The following is a 23,821-nucleotide window of genomic DNA, read 5'->3' as shown; positions in this document are numbered from 1 at the left end:
CCGGACAGGACGGTGCGGGGGGGGGGGGGGGGGGGGAAGCGGGCTCACTTCCCCCCCCCCGGGAAACGGCCGCGGCGGAAGTTCCCGTGGTGCCCCGCGGGGCGGAAGCGGAAGCGTGGCTGGCCGGGAGCCGGCGGCGGGCAGATGGCGGAGTGCGGGCCGCAGCCCCCCGGGGGTGGGAGCGGGGGCGGGGGCGGGGGAGGGCCGAGCCGGCACGAGAAGAGCCTGGGGCTGCTGACCACCAAGTTCGTGTCGCTGCTGCAGGAGGCCAAGGACGGCGTGCTGGACCTCAAGCTGGTGCGGGGCTGGGGGGGGGGTCCCTGCCGGCGCGGGGGCGCGGGTCACACGGACGCCCCTCGGGCCGAGATCCCGGAGAGGGCCTTGGCGGGCAGCGGGCGAGGGGCTGAAAGCGGGCTCCGTCCTCCCCTCTGCCAGGCTGCGCTCTCGTCAGTTCATCCCGGAGACCGGGAGGAATTCCTGTGCTGGGGAGCGGTCGGGCGCTGGCCCGGGCTGCGCGGGGCGGTGGAGGAGGCCCCGTCCCTGGAGGGGTTCAGGGAATGTGTAGATACAGCACTGCGGAGAGCTGGGCGTGGAGGAACATGGTGGAGTTCAACCAGGGCAAGCGCAGGGTCCTGCACCTGGGGAGGAACAACCCCACGCACCAGTACAGGCTGGGGCGGACCTGCTGGAGAGCAGCTCTGCGGAGAGGGACTGGGAGTGCTGGGGGACGACAGGTTGACCATGAGCCAGCAGCGTGCCCTGGCTGCCAAGAAGGCCCATGGGATCCTGGGGTGCATGAGGAGGAGTGTGGGCAGCAGGTCGAGGGAGGTTCTCCTTCCCCTCTACACTGCCCCAGTGAGGCCCCATCTGGAGTGCTGTGTCCAGTTCTGGGCTCCCCAGTTCAAGAAAGATGAGGAGCTACTGGAGAGAGTCCAGCGGAGGGCTACGAGGATGAGGAGGGGACTGGAGCATCTCTCCTACGAGGAGAGGCTGAGGGAGCTGGGCTTGTTCAGCCTGGAGAAGAGAAGGCTGAGAAGGGACCTTAGAAATGCTTATAAATATCTGCAGGGTGGGTGTCAGGAGGACGGGGCCAGACTCTTTTCAGTGGTGCCCAGCGACAGGACAAGGGGCAGTGGGCACAAACTGAAGCAGAGGAAGTTCCGTCTGAACATGAGGAAGAACTTCTTCCCTCTGAGGGTGATGGAGCACTGGAACAGGCTGCCCAGGGAGGCTGTGGAGTCTCCTTCTCTGGAGATATTGAAGACCCGCCTGGATGCGGTCCTGTGCAGCCTGCTCTGGGTGACCCTGCTTCGGCAGGGGGTTGGACTGGGTGACCCACAGAGGTCCCTTCCAACCCCGAACATTCTGTGATTCTGTGATTTGGGACATCGTTTTGCAGACATGGTGGTGTTGGGGTGATGGTTGGGCTTGATGATCTTAGAGGTCTTTCCAACCTTAATGATTCTGTGATTCTCTTCGGATTTGGGCAGAACAATCTTTTTCTGGTTAAAGTGTCTGTGAAGTGCGCTGGTGTTTGTCAGCGTGAGTCGCTCAGCTGTGCAGTGTCGGGGCTCCGAAGCCCCGGGCCGTAGCTGGCCGGCAAGCGGGATCATCATTGCAGTGCTGACCTGTTGCGGGTGCGCTGCCGTGGGCAGCGTTGCTCCCCACACGCCGCTGCGGCACCTGTGAACTCTCACCGGCGCCACGTTGCCGCGTGGCAGTGGAAACGGGCGTATCAGTGCAGTACAGTGTGTCCCAACACCCAAGGGAGGAGAGTGGTGGGAGCAAGGCAGCCCGTCCCCTCCCGGCCTCGGGCCTCCCGAGGAGAGGAATCTGCCTCCTGAAAAGATGTCGGTTCTCCATCGGGCGGCATCAGATCGGATTTAGAAAAGACCTTTTGGATGCCAGCTTTGCTCAGCTGTTGTCAGTTGCACGGGCAGCTCTCTGCGTTCCTCTTCCCCTCCCCGTCTCTTTTACCCTGGGGGAGTTTTTTACCTGGGGGAGTTTTTAGGCTGCCAGACTGTAGCGTCTTCTAGCACTGCTTTGCAGCTGAGGAATGGTGATTTTTGGATGCGCTGTGAGCGAGACGGCTGGAAATTGGTTTGTGCTTTGCGGGGAGGTTGCTGGGTAAGAAAAGGAACGACGTGGCAGTGGCTGCTTCTCATGGTCATGATGACATTGAGAGCACGGCCGTGTAATTTGAGGCTTCGGGAGAAGAGACTACGAGGCAGCGAGCAGAGTGCTGGGCCAGGAATTAATCTGACAGGCAGGCAGGTGTGCAGCGTGACCGAGAGCTTGGAGTTAAGTGTCTAACCTTTTCGCAGGCTGCGGATACCTTGGCTGTGCGACAGAAGCGACGGATCTACGATATCACCAATGTGCTGGAAGGCATCGGGCTGATTGAGAAGAAATCCAAGAACAGTATCCAGTGGAAGTGAGTGACAGAGCAGCTCTTGAGTCATTTGCAGGTCCCTTCTCGTCCCAGGTCCGGTTTCCTCGTCAGGCAAGCCGGGCTTTGCGAGGCTGTTGTCAAAGTGACGCTGTGGTTAAAGCGCCCTGCTCGGAGCCGGGTTCCTCGGTGATCTCTGCGTGCTTGTGCTTCCCCCAGCGGGGCTGTGCTGGTGGCAGCGATGAGGAAAGCTGAAGTGCATGTGGTGTGTGTACTCCTTTACAGCAGAGCTGGTCCTTTGGTACAGACCAAGTGCTTGCAGCACCTTGGGCTAGAAAATGTGACTGTTGTGGCACTGGAGGTGGGGGAGAGCCCTGCGCTCTGCAGGATGTAGGAAGGGACAGTTGGACTTGATGATCTTAGAGGTCTTTTCCAAGCTGTGATTCCCTGAAGATGTACCAAACATTGCTGTGCTGGAAGGTGGGGACCTAGAGCGGGTACAGATGAGGCTTTCCGGGCCGTCCGGCCTTGGTGTGTGACTGGGGTGGTGGTGAGGGAGGTGGCAAGCTCCCTCAGAGGTTGGGGCTGGTCTGGGGGCCTCTGGAAGCTGATGCATGTCACTCATTCCTTTTTGCTTTGCCCAGAGGCGTGGGTCCTGGCTGCAACACACGTGAAATAGCTCACAAACTTATCGAGCTGAAGGCAGACATAGAGGACCTGGAGCAGCGGGAACAGGAGCTGGAGCAGCAGAAGATGTGGGTTCAGCAGAGCATCAAAAACGTTACAGAAGACGTGCAGAACAGTCGATATCCTTTGCCGGTTACTCCGTCTCCGTGTTTGCTCACAGGGCTGGAAAGCGGAGAGCTGAGGGCCGGGTTGGTGCTGCCCAGCGCAGGGCAGAGGGGCGGTGGAGACCTGCTGCTGCTGGAGGAGCTGCGCTGAAAGGGGCCGGAGGTAGCGCCTGCCTTTGAAACCGGGGTGGCTCTGTCCAGCCTGGGAACCAGCTTGCTCCGCGGTGCCCGGCTTCTTGTCTGGCTTCGTGGAGTCTAAAACGCTGCCACGTTTACTGCGGTGAGCAAAGTGCTGCTCTTGGAGCCGTGGGTGCCGCTTTCTCGAGCACGGAGCTGCTCGTCAGGCTTGCCTGTTGTAGGCTGTTGGCTCCGACGAGTACGTAGCCTGCAGACCGCGGCGTGGAGAGCCTTCTGGGAATGGCGTTTCTGGTGCTTGGGAAGAAAGCGCCGGGTGCCCTTTGAGTTCTCCGTCTTCGCAGGTGGCTGCCACCGTTCTCCTTAACCTTGGAAACATTAGCGTATGTGACGCATGAAGATATCTGCAAGTGCTTCACAGGTGAGGAAGCGGTGCTCCGTTGTACAGACGGAACGCCACAGTCCTGTCAGTCTGTCCCAGTCACTCGCCTTTCTCTGGGAAAGAGGAGGCAGCAGGCCGCGGGCTGCCCATCAGCGTCAAGTTAAATGTAGTGCGAGCTCTGATGACATCCTGGGTTCGTGTACCGCTGAGCTGTAGCTTTCTTGTCACTGTCAGAGGGGCAGAGGGGGCAGGCGGTTTATTTACTTGTGGTTAAAGTAACATGTGTGCTATCCCTAAGGCAGTCTTTTCTCAGGGAGTCACTACGTGAGTTTGTGTGTGTTACATTACAGGTCTTGGATTGTAAGGGCTTGGGTGGACGGCGTTCTGATAACAGGAAGCAAAGTTTATTGCATGGTAGAAGTCTGTGCGTAAGTGGGCAGATAGAGGAGAAAGTGTTCCCTGTGCTGCATCGTGCCCTCTGCCAACGGGAATGCAAGAGGGAGGTGGTGAAGAGCAGGACAGAAGGGAATACACCGCTTCTGTGACCTTCCCTGTGTTCTGTCTTCCCGAAGCTGTGAGGTGCCTGTATAAAAGCCGTGTGTTCTGTATGGGGGGGTGCAAAAGTGAGGAGAACCCACAGGATTCTCTGTTTCTCCTCCATTGCCAATTTTAGTGATAGCTGTAGGAACAAAAAAACCCCAAACCCCAACTCGCCGGTGGCCAGCGTGCAGTCGGGCTGCCTGCAGTACAGAAACTGTTCTCCTCGGCTGTAGCGGTGTGGACTGACAGCTCCTTTCTGCTTCGGTGAGCACTTGGCCTCCCCTGACCCCGTGCACCCCGCAGCTGCTTGCTGCAGCAGAGGTTGGAGCTGCTTATCCTGGCCACCCCCAGCCACACGTAATCTCACCCGTGTCTGACTCTCCTCCTCTCTTTCAACTCTTCTCACCCCGCACTTCATCAGCTCTTCTTTTTTTCCTCTTTGCCTTCACGTGCTTTCCCTGTTCACCAGGCGTTGGGCCGCTGGAGTTCCTGCTGGTAACTTACGCCTCACCACCCGCTGTGCGTCGCTGTCTCTTCTGATTTAAGCTAGGGCTTTTGTGGGGGCAGGGATTGGGTTTTCAGTTTGACAGTGCTTGGGGCCAGACAACTGCTAGCAGGCTGGAAGAGTTTACGGGAGACCAGCAGACAGCTCGTTGCTTGATTGAGCGTTTTGCATTTTATTGCACCTGGTTTTCGTAAACTGGTTTGCGTCTGAAGTCAGACCTCGCCAGAGCGCACAGAGATCAGATCTTACTCGGGGCAGATCTGAGTTCCGTCTAGAACACAGGCTCGATCCGTGTTCTTCCATTGTCTCTTCGGTTTTCCTCTATGAATGTATTTTATGTGATTATTTTTTATTTTTTCCTCTCCTGAGCATCTGAGCCTTGCCGGGGTTCTTTGTTGGACCTCTTGTGTTCCTGAACTGTGGCGCAGGCTGAATTTCAGCTCAAAAAAAGTGCATTAGGGCTTGAAGCTTTCCCTGCTTGGGCTCTTGTCAAATGTGGATTCATTATTTGGATTAATTAAAAAAAAGAAAAAATAATACGTTAGTTTCTAGTGGCTGGGAAACACAGTTTTCCCATCTGGTGCTGTGATGCATTTTGCACTTCCAGAGCCGAAAAGGAATTGGAAACGCACTGTGCACTCTTTTGCAAAAGTATCTGGGACATCGCTATCAAGGGAGATAGAAATGCAGTGCCCGTGTTTGAAACTGGCGGATCTTAAAGCTCGAGCTGTCTTTGCGCTTTATTTTGCATTTTTAACGCCTCTTCACAACATTTTTCCGAAGTGCGGATTTGTTAGAGGAATCCCATCTTATTGGCAAATCCTGTGGTGGTTTTAATCCCGGTACCTTTTGCTGATCTGACCTTTGATTCCCTGCTTGAGATGAAAAGATGTGCTCTTCTGCTGTCCGCTCCCCTCTCATCACTCTTCTGCTGTCCTCATCACTCTGGGGATCTGCTGTGTTAATTGGCAAGTGAAGCTGAATGCAGAATACCGCTGAAGTGTGAATACTAACCGCACTAAAGCCTGAACATTCAAACTGAAAGCTGCTGACTGCTGGGTCTGGGTATGTCGGATGTTCAGAGCGCTGGTGCTTCTGTGTTCACCTTTCTCTAAACCCAGACACGGACCGCAAGCTGCTCGCCTGTGGCTGCCGTGTTATTAGGGGCACAGGTCCTAAGGAGCTGCAGAACTTGAGGAGGAAAGATGCTGTCAGCGTGGCTCCCAGCCCTGCACGTGCTGGGCTCTCCAGTACGACTAACACCAGGCGGCTCTCATGCCAGTAGAGACTGGGGAGTGTTGGTACTCCAGCATGAGGTTGCCGTGCTGTTGGCAGCCTGGCTCCTGAGCCTCTAAAAGCTTGTGACAACAGGTTGGAGGATCCTTCCCTTAGGATTCAGATGTTCTTAGGAGTCAGTTTAAGCCAGCCCTTCTTAGAGAAAGAGAGGTTAGTCTTGTTAAGGGTGCTGCTGAAAAACGTCGGGGTTGCTTTGGGAGGAACTCCGCAGGTTCTTCATGCCCTGGGCAGGTGGCACGCTGGGGGCTGCGCAGTGTGCTTAGCAGCTCGGGCAGGTGTAGGTGGCAGTCCTCCGTGGAGGGGAGCGCAGGAGACCAGTGGCATCTGAGGAGGGGCTTTTGGGCTGTGCTTAATCATCCTCGGAACGGCGTGTGCCCGCTGGGTGCTGAGCAGTCTGTTTTCGCAGGAGACACCCTCCTTGCAATCCGAGCCCCGTCAGGCACGCGTTTGGAGGTTCCCATCCCTGAGGTGAGTGGTGAACGTGTGGGCAGTGCCGGGGTGTGCGTGTGTGTGTGTTGGGCAGGGGTTGTTGCTGGATTGAGCAGGCTGGGAGCTGGCGGTCAGGGCTTTGATGGAGTTGGAGGAACTGGCAACCCCAGGAAGTCTCCGGATATTAAAAAATTGCCAGGGAACTCTGTTGTTTGGAAGTGCGTGAGTAATTGCAGGAGCAGCAGGGGGAGGATAGCCGTGGGAGTCAGGAGGATTGCGTGTGGATCCGTGACAAACTGTCTGGACAGCATGTCTTGCCTCTGGGAAATTCCTGCTCTGTTTGAAAAGGGCTTTTAATGTGTGGTTGTGTTTTGCTTTTGACTTTTCTCAGGGCCTCAATGGGCAGAAGAAATACCAGATCCACCTGAAGAGCACAAGTGGTCCCATTGATGTTCTCTTAGTAAACAAAGATGCTTGGAGCTCTCCTCCCGTTGTGCTACCCGTCCCTCCCCCTGAAGACCTCATCCAGTGCCAGGCAGCTGCACCCTCCAAACCACAGATACCAGCACTCGCCCACTTGCAGGAGGCATCCGTTCCTGGCAGTGCCCAGCCCTCCACACCGACACCTTCCAGCACTCAGGACCACAGCCCTCCGGCGCAGAAAGCCGCGGGCACAGGTGAGGGGGAGGCTGCAGGAGGCCAAAGTGGACGGGGAGTGCGTACCTTGACCGGGCTGGGGTTGGCACTGCTGGTCGGGCAGCGCTGTCAGCTCCTGGCAAAGGGGGCACCTCTGCCTTTGCTGCAGCGCGCATGTTCGTCTGTCTTGGTTAGTGGGACGGGGTGTGTTGGTGGAAGTGATGCACTTGGCTTGACGGGGTAGTGCCAGCATTCATCGATTAGCTGAAGTTTGTAAAAGGGTCTTTTTGAGTCTCATGTTCAACTTTCAGTTTGAAAAAAGCCCATAAAAAATACTAGATTACGTTGGCTGTGGCCTTGTCCAGCCAAATTTTGAAAGCCTCCAACAGCAGAGATCCCCACCTTCCCTGGTGAGCCTCTTCCAGGGCTGCAGCACTCTCGGTGAATTCGTTTTTCCTGATGCCTGGATCCTCTGAGCTGCGTCTTGTGCCTGTTGTGCATGTTACATCGTTTGGCACCACAGAGAAGTTCTTGATTTTTGTAACTGCCTTTCAGATAGCTGCAAACTGCTGTTAGATGCCCTTAGACTGCTCTTTGCCCGTCTGAACAAGCCCAGCTCCCTCCACCCCTCCTTGTAGTCCGTATGCCCTAGAGCCCTGGCCATCTTGGCAGCCCTCAGCTGCATCTCCTCCGCATCTTTCTTGAGCCAGGGGATGCCTGAAGCTGGACACAGTATTGCAAGTGCAGCCTCAGCCCCGAGCGGGCGGATATGACTTCCCTGAACGTGCTGGCTACGATTCTCCTGGTGTAGCCTACTACCTGGCTTGTGCTCATTGCTGTGAGGGTGTGCTCTTAGCTTATGTGCGGCCTGGCACCTCCAAGACTGCTCTCCGGCAGAGCTGCAGCAAGACCTGGGAGTTTCTGCTGGGTGAAAGCAAGAAGCCTGCTTGCTGTGCAGCCGGCCGTGCTCGGCCAGCGTTGCCGGCGAGGGGTCGGTCTGTGCTGCAGCCACTTGCTTGGGGGCTGGTGGGAGGTGACGCTCCGGTGTGTGTCTGTGGCTCTTTCCAGAATGCGGTGTCTCGGCAGCAGAGTCCAAGAGCAGCGGCGACTTTGATACCCTCGGCAACGCGTCTGCACCTGCCGGCCAGCCGGCCGGGTTGGACACACAGCCGCTGCAGTCCTCTGCCTCGCTGGACAGCAGCTCCGTCCTGCCCAGTCCCTCTACCTCCTTTGAGCCGATCAAGCCCGATCCCACAGGAAGTGAGTATGCGCCCTCGCTTCATGGGTCGCTGCAAAAGCATGTGGCTTGGAGCGAGGGAAAGGCTGCTGGCCCTGGAGGAAACACCTCTGTTCTGTCTTTGCTGTCAAGCAGACTCTGCGAGGGAGGAGTAGGCATTTCCCTCTGAGGGTGCTGGGGAGCCTGGCGAGAAGGTGACACTGTCGTGTCTAGCGTCCTGACACTTTCTGTGACAGCAGCACTAGAAAATCTGCAAGGGGCATTCACATGGCACGTGCCTCTGCTCTTACATGTTGCGTTATTCCCTTTCAGTCCCTTCTGTAGTGCTGGGTCCAATTTTTTACCCTGCATGAAGCTACAGAATTTCCAGCCGTCACTGAGAGCACCTTCATAACTCGTGGGGAGTCTTCCTTCATTGGGAGGGCACTTGTCCCTGTCTTCCTCCTTTACTCAGGAATACTTCATCTGTCTTTAGTGATGTTGTGGTCTTAATGACCTCACAGTGTGTATTTTGGGACGTCCTTGATGAGCTTGGTGAGGTGAAGTGGGCTTTAAACAAGGAACATTTGAGCTTTGTGCCAGGAAATGGCAGGCCGGCCCAAGGAGAGAAAAGTGTTCTCTGGGTAAGACACACTGGTCTAATGTTTTGAAGCCTGCCTTCACTGCAGAAACACTCCAGGTTAGAGAGTTACGGTTGGAAGAGGAGGTCTTGCTCAAATGTAGCTCGCGCAGCGCTTTTTTCACGCTTCTGCTGCTCGCGTGTCTGAGAGAATTGTGAACTGTCTGTCTCCATCTTGGAGCAGTCAGACCGTGAAGTTAGGCCCTCAGTCTGCGTATAGCTTACCGTATCGCAGCGGGCCGTGCTGACTTTGAAGGCATGCCCTCATCCTGCACAAGATAAATGGAGATGGTGTACGGACGCTGACGCCCGGTGAGGCTCACGTACAGACAGTTACTCTGGAGCTGCTGACTGTGATAACATGTTCACGTCCCGGGGCTCATACAGATTTATTTTAAAGTAGTTGAGCTTAAGTATTTTACTGCTTATCATTTCAGCAGAAATGTGTGACGTGGGGTGTGGGAGCAGAATTTCAGGGTGGCGTAGGACAGTTTGGGTGTGTTAGGAGTACAGTAGGACAGGAGGTGATAATGCTGTAAAATGTTTCAAACCTTTGTGTAATGGTACAAACTATTTGGTTTGTTGTATTTGCAGTACTGGAACTTCCCAAAGAGCTGTCAGAGATGTTTGATCCAACGAGAGGTATGTTCACTCCCTGAGCACAGCTTTGTTCTGTGCCCACCTACCGACAGAAGCGGGACAGTTTGTTTTACTCCCTCCCTTTTGGAGTATTTTGGGGTTGTGGTTTGGTAAGGTGCTTGTGGTTATTGGTGGCTGCCGGATCTCTCTTGTGTTACGGTTAGGCACTCTTAAAATTACTGGTTTCTGTGTGTACTTTTCTGTCTTCATGTTGCCAGCAACCTCTGTTAAGAGTTTCCCCTGCAGCGTGTAGATGAGTGCGTTCCCTTCCCCGTGCCAACACTAATCTGTGCTCCGGCTTCCCGTGCTCCTTCTCCAGCTTGTTGGCACACAAGAAAAATCCCCGTTAGTCTTCTTCCAGCTGTAGCCTCCCCAGGTCTAATCCAAGCAAATAATCTAGGGAGATGGTCTTCTCTCTTCAAAACATTGCTCCGTGGCTTTAGTGGTGCTAGCGATTTTGGAGCAGTAGGGGAGGGGTTGCCGTTACTGGTGTTAGGAGTTCTGCCCAAGGAACGTCTGGGTGTCGCTGCCCCACGGTGGGACCGGCTCTGGGCCGAAGGGCAGGAGAGGTTGAAGGAATTTGGTCTAACATGAGCCTAATACGGGAAACTCTATTCACGCCCTTCAACGCTGGCATGATACTTTCTAGCCTGGCGGCTAGGCAGAGCCGAGTATGCACAAGCACTTTAGTGGTGGTGACAGGATTTGTCTCGCCACAGTCCCTCGCCGTGTGCTCTGGCCAGTGCTTTGTGGAAGTGCTGGCTTCGGCAGCCCCGAAAGCATGTGTGCCAGCCTCCGGTCTGCGTGCTCGGAGCTGTGAGCTCGCAGTCAGCCTCCAGAGCACCTTTCTTCCTTGCGCAGCGCTCACTGCCGTAGGCTGCAGATGTGGTCGTGGTAGTGACCGAGTACATCTGAAGAGTAGGTTCGGCTTTGCGGTGTGAAACATGAACTGCTGCAAGGCCCCAGCCCATGTGGAAGATCTAGCTTGGGCCCAACCTAACCGTACTGCATGGACACTATTGAAAGGGAGATGTTGCTGTCAACAGTAACGTGTGTTGTTTTATGAAGTGTTCTTCCCAGTTTGGAGGGGGAAGATAGAGATCCAGGAGCGAAGCGCAGAACAGAGTCGACAGCTGCAGAGGCTCGGGACTGGAGAAGAGCCATGCTACAGAGCTCGGAGAAACGGGCCTTGCAGCGTGCTCCGTGCAGGCTCTTTTGGCCCCGTGTGATCACAGTGGTGTTGCAGGGGCAACTTTAAGGCTGCTTTAAGCCTACGCAGTTGAAGCTGCAGGAGCCTGGCGTTCGTCCTTAGTGTTCTGCACTGGAATTACTTTTTCTGCATGGTTTGCTGTCTCTTTTAAATGGGTGCTTAAAAACCGCTTGTTTTAAACTCATGTCCTGGGAAAAAAACTGAATTTCAACACAGACATACACACGCTGTGCTATACTACCAGCCCTGATCTAAGAATGCAGGTTCTGCATGTCGTTGCATTTTACTGAAGCTGGTGTTAGTCCTGTCCTGTTGCTTGTGTTGAAATTCTCTCATCTCACGCCACTGAATTAGGCAGGTGGGTTCCTGTCCTCTTGGAAACAGCCTGCTGTGGAGAAGCGTCTTGAAAATGGGCCGATCCAAGTTTCTTTTGTGAAAGCTTACTTCAAGTGTGGGCGGTATCTCATCAAGCCAGTTAGGCTGAGTTAGATACTCACTATCGGAACTTGATAAAGCGGTATTCAGAACGTTGTTTTCACATGCTTAGTTTCTTCGAGAGAAGAGATTGCCTTGCCTGTGCTTTGGCTGGCTGCTTGTCTGTCTGCTCTTCAGCTTGCCAAGAGTAACAATGCTGGCGGAAGCAAGGTCATTTCAGAGATAATTTTTTTACAGTTCCGTGTGGGCAGCGGAGGGGAGAGCAGAGTTAATGGCCCATTAAGGAAGGAGATGCAGAGCGCTGGTGTTCATTCTGTCTGGCAGCGGGCAGCCGGCGAACCTGCCAGGGCCTGTGGCTGCATTAGCGACAGCACAGCCATGGGGCAGGGGCAGCAAATTAGGGGAGCAAGGGACACAGATCTGGAGGAAACTGGAGGCTCGTTACTTCTACCGCTCCTGGAACAGGAGGGTTTTCATTTTTTCCCCACTCTTAGTGAAGCTGGAGGGTGGCTGAGGCCTGTGGATATGTCAGGCTTGGCCAGCTCAGTTTGAGGAGCATGTTGAGGAGTTTCTTTTTGGAGAAGTTTGGGGCACCAGCGAACATGCCAGCGCAGGGGGAGGGCACAGCCTGTCCCACGAAGGCGACTGGCGTACAGCTGAGCTAAAGCAGGGGGAAACCTCCTGCAGAATTTTTTTATGTCGCTCGAGTTGTCTGACACAGATTTCCCTTTTCCCATGGCAAGAGGCCCAAGCCTCCTTTCACCATGGCCTGCTGCAGGCACCGTTCCTTAGCCAGAGAAGGGATACAAGGGTGGGGAGCACCCTGGGCAGGGTGGGGAGCTGCACAGGAGCAGCCCAGGAGTGCTCTGCTTAACCATGCTTGTCTCTTCCCCAGAATGTATGAACTCTGAGCTGCTGGAAGAACTGATGTCATCTGAAGGTGAGTCTTTGAGTCTCTCTCTTGCGGCGTGGCCTTTCCTGGGGAGGAAGACCATGCTGTGTGACTTGACCCAGCTGACAGCCTTCTGACTGCAGACTCACCCTTGTCTCTGCTGGGCTCTGGACAGAGACTGTGTTCTTACTGTCCTGCCAGTCCCTGAGAGAGGTGCAAGGACCAGAAGAGCCTGTCTCTTCCTCGTCGCAAGGCTGACTCGAAGCAACCTCAAAGACTGTCACTGTGAGGTGGCCTCCTCATGGCTCCGCAGCCCAGTGCCCGTTGGCAGCTCTGGGCTAGGTGTGGGAGTCCCGAGTTTTGTAACTGATTGTGGGCTTCTCTTCCCTCAGTGTTTGCTCCCTTGCTCCGCCTCTCCCCTCCGCCTGGAGATCACGACTACATCTATAACCTGGATGAGAGCGAAGGCGTCTGTGACCTCTTTGACGTGCCTGTCCTCAACCTGTGACTTCTCAGTGCGGCTGTGAGCCTCGCAAACACAGACTGTTTTGTAACTCTTTGGAAAGTGTCTATTTTTGGATTCCTTTTGTGCTAGAGCTTGACGAGCGAGCGATTCAGAGATGCTCTTGTATGGACTCAGAACCAAGAGATGTGGACTTGCAGGCTGGGAGCCTCCCTGTAGCTTCGTCCTCTTCCTCTGTTGCCCGTGCAAGGTGCACGTGCAGCTCGCCCCGTCGCATCCCTCTCTCCACCGGATCCTGGGCCTCACTTCAAAGGGTCTGTGTTTTGAGCGTTCCCAGTTCACCCGCAGAGTTTGCCCACGTGCCTCTCTGAGCTTCCTCAGATCTGCATGCCTTGGTTTTTCCTGCACTCCTAGAGGCACTTTGCACCTCCTAGGTACCGGCTGCTACAAGGAGCCCCAACGTCGCAGTCAGTTCGCAAGCCCAGAGGTAGTTAGCTAGATGCTTCAGTGTGAGCAGTTCAGATTGGGGTGGTTATACTTCTGAATGACAACGGGGGGGGGGGGGGGAATGGCACCAAAGTGTCCATTTCTTCCAGACCAAGCTAGTTTGTTTTATAAGAAAAAGCACTTTTTTTAGCCAGCTGTGCCTGCTAGTTGGGCTCGGGAGCCGAGTGTTCCTAGTAGGACCCGGGAGCTGAGTCTTTCCCTGCTCGTGCATTTGCAGGAATGCTGCTTCTGCATTCACCAGTCTGCTGATCCATGAGCCCAGGGGCTCCAGCTCCTCATACAGCAGCTGTGCTGTTTCTGCAGGGCTAACGAAGAGGTGCCAGTATGTTTTTGGTTTTTTTTTAATTTTTATTTGGTTTTGCCTGAGTGAAGAGATGTTTCAAAGGATAAGACTGCTCCAGCTGGTGCCTGTAAGGTACGCCAGGTACATCAGAGCCTGCTCATATTTGCAAATAGCTGTCTTCTCCAACCATTGCACTTGAGACTTCAGCTGTCTGAAAGGCGACCAAGCAGTAACGATTCAGTACTACTTTGCCGTGACAAGTTACGTAGGTGTTCTCAAAATAGTGCTTTTTTTCTCCCCCCTTTTTCTCGCTCGGCATCTGCTCAGGATCAGGCTTTCTGTATATTTGAATTTGCTCCTCTCGTGCCCGTACCCAGCCTCCGAATTCCTGATCCTGTGGCAGGTCGCTGCCTAGTGGAATGCTTTCTCTGCATCATTTTTCTGCAAGATTTTCTTCATTGCTTTGTAATGGAAGGTCTGCTGTTGGGTCCGGTGCGACGATCAGGTGGTACCAGGCTTGGAGCCTGTGCAGTCTAGTTGGAGTGAAACGCCCTGATGGATTTGTGTTGTATTTTGCAAGCCCCAAACTTTGGTTTTTGGTCACATCCTGTATTTGAGTGTTTTCAGTTTTGCACATCTTCCTGCTGACGCGGTGGTAGCGGCTGCCCTGCCTTTCCTGCTCTGCAAACTGCCGAAGCGAGGGCCAGGCCCGCAGTGTGGCTGGCTGTTGCAGAGAGGTGGCTCGCAGCCACCCGCGTACCCAGCTGGTGTTTAACTTCCCCGCTTAGCTGTTCACCGCCTGGGAACCACGCAGCCGGCTCGGGCACCGGCGGTAAGGGACGTAAAGGCTTCAATTCGTGGAGCCTGTGGAGGCGAGAAGAGCATGTGCTTGGGACCTGCGTCCCTGAGGTGGCTCCTTGGGCCACGCTGTTCCGTGTGGGACTCCTCCAGAAGAGCTCTTCCTCTCTGCAGCCTCAAAGCACCGGCATCCTCTTTGGGGAAAGCATGAAGAATTCGGGGGCAACGCCGGGATGCTCTCTGCCAAACGGCAGCAGGCAGGTGCTGCTGGCGAGACACCCATGGCGTGAGACCCTGCTGAGGGTGAGCTTCCAGCCCGCATGCAGCCAGTCCCCGAACCTTCCCTCCTTCGCATGGAATCCGACCGAAACCCCTTGGTCCTGCGTGTGCGTTAGCTAGGCTCCGTGCCTTTGGTGTAGCTCGAGCTCTCCGGGTACTGCCCAGCCCTCGCCCTCCTTCCAAGCGTTCGTGTTCGCCACCAGTTAGACGACCTTCAGAAAAGGATACCTAGAGAAGAATTTACAGTCGCAAATGAACTTCTGATTCATATATAAAGATTATTTTTATACTTTTTTTGCAAGGAAAGAAAATTGCCTGTAATATTTGTACAGTGTTCTCTGATGTGAATAAACAAACAACTTTCCAGAGTTTCCCGCCCCTGACCTGCGCCTCCCCTCTGCCCAGCCTGGAGGGATGGGGTAGCCCCGAAAAGCGGGGTGCCGGCCGCGCGCCGAGGCTGGGCCCTTTCCCGGCGGGAGGCCCCGTCCTCGCCGCGGAGGTGGGTCCTGCAGAACCCGCGTCAGCTCAGGTGAGGGGGCCGGGCCTGCTCGGGGCTGGGTCCGTCTCCGCCATCGAGGCCGGCGGCGGCGGCAGGGCCTTGGGGCCCGCACCGGGGGCCCGCACGGAGGCGGCAGCGGCGACCCGGAACTGCGGCACGGCGGGGCGGGGAGCCGTGCCGAGCGGTGACGGTGCGGCGGCGGGAGCCATGCCACCACCCAAGGACGTGGTGAAGATCGCCATCCAGATGGTGGGAGCCATCCCGCAGCTGATCGAGCTCCAGCAGGTACCACTCGGCTCCTCCCGGACCCCCCCGGACCCCTGACCCTCGCTCACGGCCGCCCTCTCGCTTGCAGACCAAGCCCCTCGCCTCAGTGCTCAAGGACGTCTGCGATGCGTGAGTACTGCGCCCACCGCCCAGCACCGCGCCGTCCGCTCTCGACCGGGCTGCCGCTGGCCCGGTGGCCACCGGCGGTAGCCATACGGTGCGGTGACCGGCTGCCTGTTGCCGCAGGTGGAGCCTGCCCAACGCCGAGCGCTACGCCCTGCAGTACGTGGACGGGCGGCAGACCTACATCACCGAGTCGGTGAGACGCACCCCGGCCTCTCCCCGGCCTGGCCAGTGTGGCAGTCACTGGCTTACTGTTTCCTTTCTCCTTGCAGAACCGTGGGGAGATTAAGAACGGAAGCATTTTACGGCTGACCACCTCCCCGGTACATCCCTTTGCCTCCCTGGCTCCTTCTCTGCTACGTGCTCTGGTGGGATGTCTGGCCTGCGACAGGGCGACGTGGTGCTCCAAGCCCTCTGCCGCTGCCTCGCTTGGCGACTTCTGGCTCGTGATGGCTCCTCTTGGTGCCTCAGACCCAGCAGACCTGTCTCAGCCTTCGTTCTCGCTCGGCAGAGCTTGGGGGAGTTTGAAGAGACACTAAATCATCTCGAGATGCTTTGGACGCGTAGGCCAACTCATCAAGCGTTCTTAGCATCGTGCCACTTTGACCTCCTTCCTCAGCTCCTCCTGGTCTCTGCTCTGGTGGCTCTGTCTCTCAGTCCAGCTCCTCCAGCTCAGGGCTGCTTTAGCCTGAGCCTCCTTCCAAAACTTGTGCTTAAGCTCTTCCAGCCTTCTCCAGGCTTTTCGCTGTCTTTCGATGAGCCCCTTTGGCTTGATTCTTTCCTTCCCGGTAGGACCAAGAAGCAGAGAGGTTATACAGCGGGATCCAGAGCAACAACTCAGATGTGAAGACTGACTCACTGAAGAAGCTTGCAAGCCTCTCCCAAGACGTTACCTTTGCTCAGGAGTTCATCAACAGGAATGGCTTGAAACAAATCTTCCACATTGTGGAAGAAGGGAATGCGTGAGTATCAGGAGAGGACTTTCCTTGCAGTTCTTGGCTTTTCTTCTCCCTTCCTAACGCTGTGTGAGCTCCAAGCTGGCTGTTGGAGTGGACTCGGTTCGTATTCCTGGCTTGTTGATCCCTGTGCTGTGGCACGAAGGGCAGCGCTGGGCAGCGGGGCGCTTGGCTCTGCGGGCTCCTTACCTGCCCAAACGTGTCTGTGTCTCCACACACCAGCAGCCAGGGAAGGTCCTCAGGGGTCTGTGGTCCTGACTCCTCGTGAACGTGCCCAGACTTGAACCTCCCATCCCTTTGCTGGCTGAGTCATCTGCAGCCCCATGGGTTTTCCCACCAGGAAACCTCCTGTGCTGATCCTCGCCTCTGCTGCTGCTCCCTCCTGCCACCCCGATAATCCCTCTGCCCTGAGGTTTGGGCTGCAAGAGATCTGCAGGCAGCTCGAGGAAACCCTGGTTGCCAAACACTAGTGCCTGCTTGACTCTTTCAGGACGGGATGGTGCATCTCTGAGCTCCTGTCTCGCAGAGGATGTGGAGCCTAAAACCAGGCAGCACAGCGCGTGCTTCTTGGAAGTACGGGGAGGCATTTGGGGTGGCTTGGCTTTCCCAAGGGCTTGTCTGCACTGATCTTTGTACTGTGGTAATGCAGCTTTCCAGAAACTGCTGAACTTCCCCTGCCTTGACTTCCTGGGATGACTAAGCATGAGTCTGACTTCTTACCCAACAGCCTCTCTTTCCTTTCTTCTCCTGCTCGCTGCTCTCCGCTTTGCTAGCCGTTTCTAACGTACGACCGGAGTGCAGTTGTATGGTGGTGACTGTGGGGTATCTGGAGCCATCCTCACTGTGTTTGCTCATCTGTCCCTCCAGCACAGGGGAGATGTTAGCTCACACCCTGAAGGCCTTCATGGAGCTGATGGAGCATGATTTTGTTTCCTGGGAGACTCTCAGTGCAGCCTTCATCAAGAAGGTGAGCACCTTCCGCAGCCTCCACAGCCTGTGCCCGTGGGATCCCTTGTTGCCGTCGTCACCCAGGCTCAGCCTGCCGTTGACAGATGGTTCTGTGTCTCGCAGATAGTGAGTTACGTCAATATGAATGCTGTGGACGCATCTGTCCAGCAGCTCTCCTTGTCTATCCTGGAGAACATGGTGCCTACCAGCCGCCTCCTCTTTGAGCTAGTCAAAAAAGAAGTGACGCTGGATCGTCTCCTCACCCACCTGCAGGTGTAAGTGGAGAGGCCGAAGCATCCTCCGCACCCATCCCACAGCCGGTGGGGATCAGGGGCTGGAGGGGATTTCTCTGGGTCTGGCTGATTATCCCTGGCACAATGTTGTGTTGTCCCTTCTCGAGCAACTTGTGGGAGATCAGCCTGTCCCGTCCCCAGTGCTCGGGGAGGGATGGACTGTGCTGGAAGCCATCCTGTTTCCAGGTCAGATTCCTTCATTCATGGCCTGTTGCACTCGGATATTTTAGTTCTTTAGCTGACCCGCTGCTTTTCCGGCCTTGGCTCTGCCTTCGCATTCCCTGGTGTATTTAGAAGCAGTAGTATATTCCTGCAACTTGGGGTGGTGGTGCTGTGCTGAACAGAGTTCGTTAAATCCCTCAGCTAAGGCAGGTTCTTCGTTCCATCGTCTTCCTCATGCCTACGCATCTCTTCAGTTTGGAGGTTTCTCTTTCCAGAAAAGGGAGAGGCTCGTGCCCAGGGCTCCTGCCAGACGGGAGCCTGCTGCTCGCCCTGGGCTTTCCCACCCCGGGGAGGGTGAGACCATCCTCGGGGCTGGTGGCTCTCCTCATCCCCATCCTCCTGTCCTGCAGGACGAACGCCCAGCTGCAGCTGAAGGCGATGGCCCTGCTCATTGCGCTGCTGCTGGCAGCGACCGACGCCGAGCGGCAGGTAAGAGGCTGTTCTGTGGAGGCAGGACCAGGTGACAGCAGGGCGGTGGGCACCGCAGGTCCAGTGCCCCTGTCCCGGGGGTGCTCTGCCAAGAAGCCTCTGCTGTCTCACACCCCGTGGAGTGGTTCTGGGGGGATGCAAGAGCTCAGATGACAGAAGGAGTATCACAGCCGGTGGTGGCACGGTGACCGTGATGGCCCAGACCCAGCGCCTGGCACATCTCAGCCATCGTGGCTGGGCCCCCCTGTGATGGAGTCTTGGGCAGCTGGGTCCTGCGCCATGGTGTTTGTGTTCTCTGGGGTGGTGGGGCTGTGAGAGGTGCCTGGAGATGTTCCAAGCCGGTGTCCTCGCTCTGTCCCTTTTCCCCAACCGACACAGCCTGTCCTGGCAGCCGGGACGAGCCCACCCCAGCAGGGCTGGGACCGAAGCACTGAAAGTTGGGGGCAGGTCTCCATCCAGCTCACCACTGTGGCTCCTGAGACTGCCAGGACCTCTCCGTCCCCACCCTGCCCATGGCCGCCAGCCAGGCACAGCAGGGAAGGGGGTCTGCAGAGGGAAGAGCGTCTCTTTTTGGGAAACGGGGGTGTGTGGAGCTGGGGAAGGTCTCACAGCCTCTTCTCTTCCTAGGACATGATGGACTACTTGAGGCAGAAGAACATCAGGCAGTTCATCCACAAGGTGAGGAGCTGCGTTTGTCAAGGGTCTGCTCCGTCCTTCCCCCCCAGCCCCTGTCCCCTCGGCTCCAGCCGTCGGTGACCGTGCCTGGCCGGGTTGCCTGCCTGCCCCCACACCCCTTCCTTGGTGCCTCCCATGGGTGCTGCCGTGCTGGCACCCACACGCCCAGGGTCGCACCCGGCTTCCTAACGCCAATCTGAGCAGCAAGGCCTGCCGGGCTTTGGCTGCTGGGTTCTGGGCGTGGAGAAACCGGGAGCAGCAGCCTGGGGGAACCTTCTCACTCCTGGTCTCCCACAGAACATCATCCACAGCTCGGAGCCGCTGGGGGACGAGATGGCCCATTACCTGTACGTGCTGCAGTCCGTCAGCCTCAACCTCTGCGAGCGCCGCATGAGGACTCCCATGGACCCCTACTCACAGGTCCGGGAGCGCTCTTCTTGCTCTCCCCCGTGGAAGCAGGGGCGGGTGCAGGTTCACCTTCAGGCAAACCCAGCATGTTTGATTTCATTGTTGATTTCACTGTTGGCTCTCTGGCATCCCGTCCTCTCGGCTCTCCCTCCAGGAACAGCGGGAGCTCCTCCAGTCTCTGCGCCAAACTGCCTTCGAGTCGGAGAGCGAGGTGCCTGCCAGCAGCTTCAGCACGGAGCGCCGGCGATCCCTGTGCGCCAAGGAGTTCCGCAAGCTGGGCTTCGTGGTGCGTCCCCCCTGCACCCCCTCCCCAGCCCCATGCCGGCTCTGCTGCCCTTCCGTTTCGAAAGGCAAACCCGGTGGCTGTGTCAGAAGGACTCTGCTGCTCGGAGAAGAAAGCAGCCATTGCTAAATCGCGTCCTTCCCATGTCCTCCTAGAACAACAGCAACCCAGCAGAGGACCTGCGCCGCGCCCCACCGGGGCTCCTTGCCCTCGACAACATGCTGTACTTCTCCAGGCACACCCCCAACGCCTACAGCAGGGTGCGTGCCCTCTCCCGGAGAATTCCCTGGTGGAGAGGGGCTGGTGGACCTCCACCTTCCTGTCCTTTCCTCGTGACCCGGCCTTCGCCAAACCCGAGCAAGGATGTCCCTTCAGGGCATCCTGCTGTTGCCCTGGTCCAGATGGGGCCGAGCCCTCCCTGTGGGTGGGAGCAGCCACCTGAGGCCAGCGGCACGGAAGTGTCCCCGTGATTTTTAGTGCGTTGCCCACAGCTTGCTTTCCAGGCCTTGGTCGCGTCTGAGCGAACCAGGGAACTTTGGGCAAAACCAACCGGTGGCTGCAGAGCGTTCGCCGTACTCCAGCCTGCGATCAGCTCCCGCACTGCGGCAGGGCACTCAGGCTGGTTTTTGGGGAGAGAGAATCAAATGCTAATGTTTGGGATGGCTGAACTGGGGTGAACAGCTCACCCTCCGAGCCTGCGGTCCGCCTAACACCAGGCAATGACCCTCTCCTCCAGTTTGTCCTCGAGAACAGCAGCCGGGAAGACAAACACGAGTGCCCCTTCGCTCGAAGCAGCATCCAGCTCACCCTGATCCTCTGCGAGATCCTGCACGTTGGAGAGCCGTGTATGTGTGTGCCCGGCCGGTCCTTCTCCTGCCTGCTGGCTGGCGGGCGCTGGGGACAAGCTGCCAGGGCTGTGGGCGTGGGGCCACCAGGCTCCAGCACGGCTGACAGCAAGGGAAGGGGAGGGCTGGGAAACGTCCGGGTTCTTCTGGACACTGAAATCCCCTGGAAAAACCGGGGAGTCTGGCATCATCTGTCCTTCTCACCGCAGGCTCGGAGACGGCTCAGGCCTTTTACCCTATGTTCTTCGGGCAGGATCATTTCTTTGAAGAGCTTTTCTGCATCTGCATCCAGCTGGTGAACAAGACCTGGAAGGAGATGCGTGCTACGCAGGAGGACTTTGCCAAGGTGCGAGGGGGTGCCAGGGCGGCTGGCTGTGCACAAATTGGGGGGGGCTCTGGGGAGCGTCACCCCACTGGGGGTGACGTCCGGGGCCCCGCAGGTGCTGCAGGTGGTGCGGGAGCAGATCACCAGGACCCTGGCCCTCAAGCCCACCTCTCTGGAACTATTCAAGACCAGAGTGAACGCGCTGAACTACAGCGAGATCCTGAAGCTGCGGCAGACGGAGCGGCTGCACCAGGAGGAGACGCTGGCTGTGCCCGTGCTGTGAGTGGGCTGGGGGGGGACATGCCGTCGGGGCCGGGGAGGTCAGCGGGTGCCTGCTGAAGTGGCCGTGCTCCTCTTCCGCTGGCTCTCGCCCCAGGGAGCTGCGTGAGAGGCTGAAGCCGGAGCTGCTGGAGCTGATCCAGCAGCAGCGCCTGCTGCACCTCTGCGAGGGCACCCTCTTCCGCAAGATCAGCAGCCGCCGCAGGCAGGGTGAGCACCGGCCCTCGGCTCCCTCGTCCCCACGTCCCCCGGCACCGGCCAGCAGCGCGCCCGGCTCCGTGGGTGCCCAGCGCAGGCTGACCCACGGGGTGGGAGCGAGTGGGGTGCGCTGGTGAGGGGGACCCCGGTGAGGGGAGGCTGAGCGTCCCCTGATGGCCTTTCTGCCGCAGACAAGCTCTGGTACTGCCGCCTGTCACCCAACCGCAAGGTGCTGCACTACGGGGACGTGGAGGAGGGGGTGCCCTCCCCCCCCATCGAGAGCCTGCCAGAGAAAAGTAGGTGACGGGGAGAAAGTGGGGGGTGGGAAGGAGGGAGGGGAGCCCAATGCCCACCCCGGCCATGGCGCGCCGGGGATGCCTTAAGGTGGGCATTGCCCCGCTGCCTGGCTGCTCCTCGCCTGGCCCAGTGCCCGCTGGTCCCGTGGGACTGGGAGCTGTGGGAGTTCAGGCAGGGGCATGGTTGGCTTTCCAAAATGCGCTGCGGAGCAGCTTGAGCCCCCCCATGCGAGTTGTGGATGGGTGTGAGCCCCCACGCGTGGGCTCTGCTGGGCTCTGGGGGAGCGGGGAGGCGAGTGGGCACTCACGGCCCCTCCACTTGCCGCAGTTCCCGTGGCGGACATGAAGATGCTGCTCGTGGGGAAGGAGTGTCCGCACATGAAGGAGAAGAGCTCCGGGAAGCAGAACAAGGTCAGCACTTCCCGCCACGCAGCTCCTGCGAGGGTTTGTGGCGGGGGGCGGATGGCAGCAGGCTGGGTGGTTTCACCGACAGTGGCAGGTTTCTGACGCGGCTGGAGAGCTCTCGGGTGTTCGGGGGCAGAGAAGGCTGCTGGGAGGCAGCTCCTGCTCTGAACCCCGCCAGAGCGGGAGGAGGCCAGCCGAGAAGGCGGCTACCCGCTGTCCTGTCCCCGCAGGACGTCCTGGAGCTGGCCTTCTCCATCGTGTACGACATGGAAGAATACTGCCTCAACTTCGTGGCCCCCACCCGCTACGAGGTGAGCTCCCAGGGCCTGCTGCAGCCAATGTCCCTGCCCAGGGGACAGCAGGTGGGGAAGCGACTCGTGTGTGTGTGTGTGTGTCCCTGAGGTGGGGGCCACACGCGGGGGGAGGGGGCTCTCCGGCTGTCCGGGGCCGGTGCCAGAGCTGCCCGTGCTCCGCTTCCCCAGTTCTGCCTCTGGACGGACGGGCTGAACGTGCTCCTGGGCAGGGAGATGACCAGCGAGCGCACACAGACGGACCTCGATGTCCTGCTGTCCATGGAGCTCAAGCTGCGGCTCCTGGACCTGGAGAACATCAGCATCCCCGACACCCCCCCTCCCGTCCCAAAGCCCCCCAGCAACTTAAACTTCTGCTATGACTTCAGCCACGCAGAGCAGTGAGCTCCTTCCTGCATCCCATCCCCCCCGCCCCTGCCCCCCCCCAAAATCAAGCCCCTTCCCTCAGGCTGTGTCCTCCAGGACAAGCTCAGGCCCTGGCTGGGGGCTTGGGAGCGTGCTGCCTGCACCTTGAACCTCCTGCCCTTCCCTGCCTGGGTCCTGTCCTCCTGCGAGCGCACGGGGCTGAGCCATGGAGTGTCAGGCTGCTGCTCAAGCCAGATGACCCGGCTGCTTTGCCCCCTGCCCTGGGCAGGCACGGCAAGATATTTTCCAGCCAGCCAAACCCCTCCGTGGCGGCACTGACCCCCCACCGCAGCCAGGCTTTGGGCAGAGAGGGCACAGATGCGGTCAGGGAGAAAGGTACAGGCAGCCCTGGGACAGCTGAGGTGGGGAGCAGCACTACAGAGGTACGAAGCTGCACTGCCCGGCTCTCCCTGTCAGCATAGGGGATCCTTTCTGGCCAAGGGGTTAGAAAAAGGATAAAATGCCCTTCCCGCTCAGTTTGGTGAGCAGAGGGCATTGCCGGAGCACGCTGCGCCTGCCCGTGCCGCACCAAAAGGTTTTCCTGGCTCCTGGCAGGGGGATGTTGGGGGCACAAACCCCCTCTCACTTCGGTGGGGTGGGGGCTCGCTGCTGCCGTGCCCGCTGCGAGCAGCCCACCCGGCGTCGTGCCAGTCCCGGTGCCTTCTCCCACCCTGTGTGGGTACTTGCACACTTCAGCCACGCTGCTGCACCGCGACCAGCTACCTCCTCCTGAGCCCTGCCACATCGCCCAGCCCCGTGCCTGCAACTTCTCCGGTGGGTGCCGGGGTCACGACTGCAGCCGCCAGTCCCCCGGGGCTCTGGCCGTGCCTCCCTCCGCCTTCTCTGGTACGGGGACAATAAACACTTGGGAGAACTGCGGGCCGTGTCCTTTCCAAAGGGCTGGGGCAGGGGTCGCGCTGACGGCGGGGGGAAAAAGCGGCCGAAGCGCGAAGGGAGCGGGCGGGTAAGGGGTTTTTCCTTTGCGCTGCTGAGGGGCAGGCCTGGAGCCAAGGCCTCTCTGAGGGAGGCGGCTGCGGCCTAGGCCGCGCCCAGCGCGGGAAGGCTCAGGAGCCGGCCTGGAAGCCTGGAGAGCAGCATGGTGGCCCTGAGGAGGCCGGTCCGGGCGGGGGGGGGAGCGGAGGCGGTGCCCGGGGGCAGGCCCAGCTCCCGGGGCAGAGCCTGAGGGGAT

At 58.1% G+C, this 23,821-nt stretch overlaps 2 protein-coding genes across 3 annotated transcripts; both read left to right on the top strand.

Moving 5' to 3' along the window:
* The first annotated feature begins 123 nt into the window (after positions 1-123).
* Positions 124-14,816, top strand: E2F4 (E2F transcription factor 4). The gene is made up of 10 exons (XM_075433753.1): positions 124-297; positions 2,325-2,434; positions 3,034-3,197; positions 3,695-3,736; positions 6,445-6,506; positions 6,859-7,144; positions 8,172-8,363; positions 9,554-9,601; positions 12,139-12,183; positions 12,528-14,816. The coding sequence occupies exons 1-10, from the start codon at positions 145-147 to the stop codon at positions 12,641-12,643; spliced, it is 1,218 nt and encodes a 405-aa protein (XP_075289868.1). The 5' UTR covers positions 124-144; the 3' UTR covers positions 12,644-14,816.
* A 187-nt stretch (positions 14,817-15,003) lies between these two features.
* On the top strand, positions 15,004-23,554 carry ELMO3 (engulfment and cell motility 3). 2 transcript variants are annotated; one of them, XM_075433864.1, is made up of 20 exons: positions 15,004-15,249; positions 15,320-15,360; positions 15,478-15,550; positions 15,627-15,677; positions 16,147-16,316; positions 17,178-17,277; positions 17,382-17,533; positions 18,124-18,202; positions 18,830-18,880; positions 19,175-19,297; positions 19,440-19,571; positions 19,724-19,828; positions 20,305-20,413; positions 20,623-20,759; positions 20,854-21,017; positions 21,115-21,227; positions 21,407-21,511; positions 21,840-21,922; positions 22,147-22,227; positions 22,399-23,554. In XM_075433864.1, the coding sequence occupies exons 1-20, from the start codon at positions 15,172-15,174 to the stop codon at positions 22,609-22,611; spliced, it is 2,160 nt and encodes a 719-aa protein (XP_075289979.1). In that variant the 5' UTR covers positions 15,004-15,171; the 3' UTR covers positions 22,612-23,554. The 2 variants fall into 2 exon arrangements, with proteins under 2 accessions (XP_075289979.1, XP_075289980.1); XM_075433865.1 differs by lacking the exons at positions 15,004-15,249; positions 15,320-15,360; positions 15,478-15,550; ... (7 more) ...; positions 19,440-19,571; positions 19,724-19,828 and having other exon boundaries at positions 20,327-20,413; positions 20,667-20,759; positions 22,399-23,551.
* The last annotated feature ends 267 nt before the right edge of the window (positions 23,555-23,821 follow it).

The sequence above is a fragment of the Opisthocomus hoazin genome, chromosome 12, assembly GCF_030867145.1.
Source record: "Opisthocomus hoazin isolate bOpiHoa1 chromosome 12, bOpiHoa1.hap1, whole genome shotgun sequence".
In the NCBI taxonomy this organism is placed as follows: domain Eukaryota; kingdom Metazoa; phylum Chordata; class Aves; order Opisthocomiformes; family Opisthocomidae; genus Opisthocomus; species Opisthocomus hoazin.
This window is presented reverse-complemented; position numbering and strand designations above follow the sequence as displayed.

Bases quoted from the DNA above. Each gene is read 5' to 3' on its own strand.
- ELMO3 (XM_075433864.1), top strand. From the start codon at position 15,172: ATGCCACCACCCAAGGACGTGGTGAAGATCGCCATCCAGATGGTGGGA. The intron at 17,534-18,123 runs GTAAGTGGAGAG...CCTGTCCTGCAG, and splicing joins CTCCTCACCCACCTGCAGGT to GACGAACGCCCAGCTGCAGC. The intron at 19,298-19,439 runs GTCCGGGAGCGC...CTCTCCCTCCAG, and splicing joins CCATGGACCCCTACTCACAG to GAACAGCGGGAGCTCCTCCA.
- E2F4 (XM_075433753.1), top strand. From the start codon at position 145: ATGGCGGAGTGCGGGCCGCAGCCCCCCGGGGGTGGGAGCGGGGGCGGG. The intron at 3,737-6,444 runs GTGAGGAAGCGG...CTGTTTTCGCAG, and splicing joins TATCTGCAAGTGCTTCACAG to GAGACACCCTCCTTGCAATC. The intron at 8,364-9,553 runs GTGAGTATGCGC...TTGTATTTGCAG, and splicing joins CAAGCCCGATCCCACAGGAA to TACTGGAACTTCCCAAAGAG.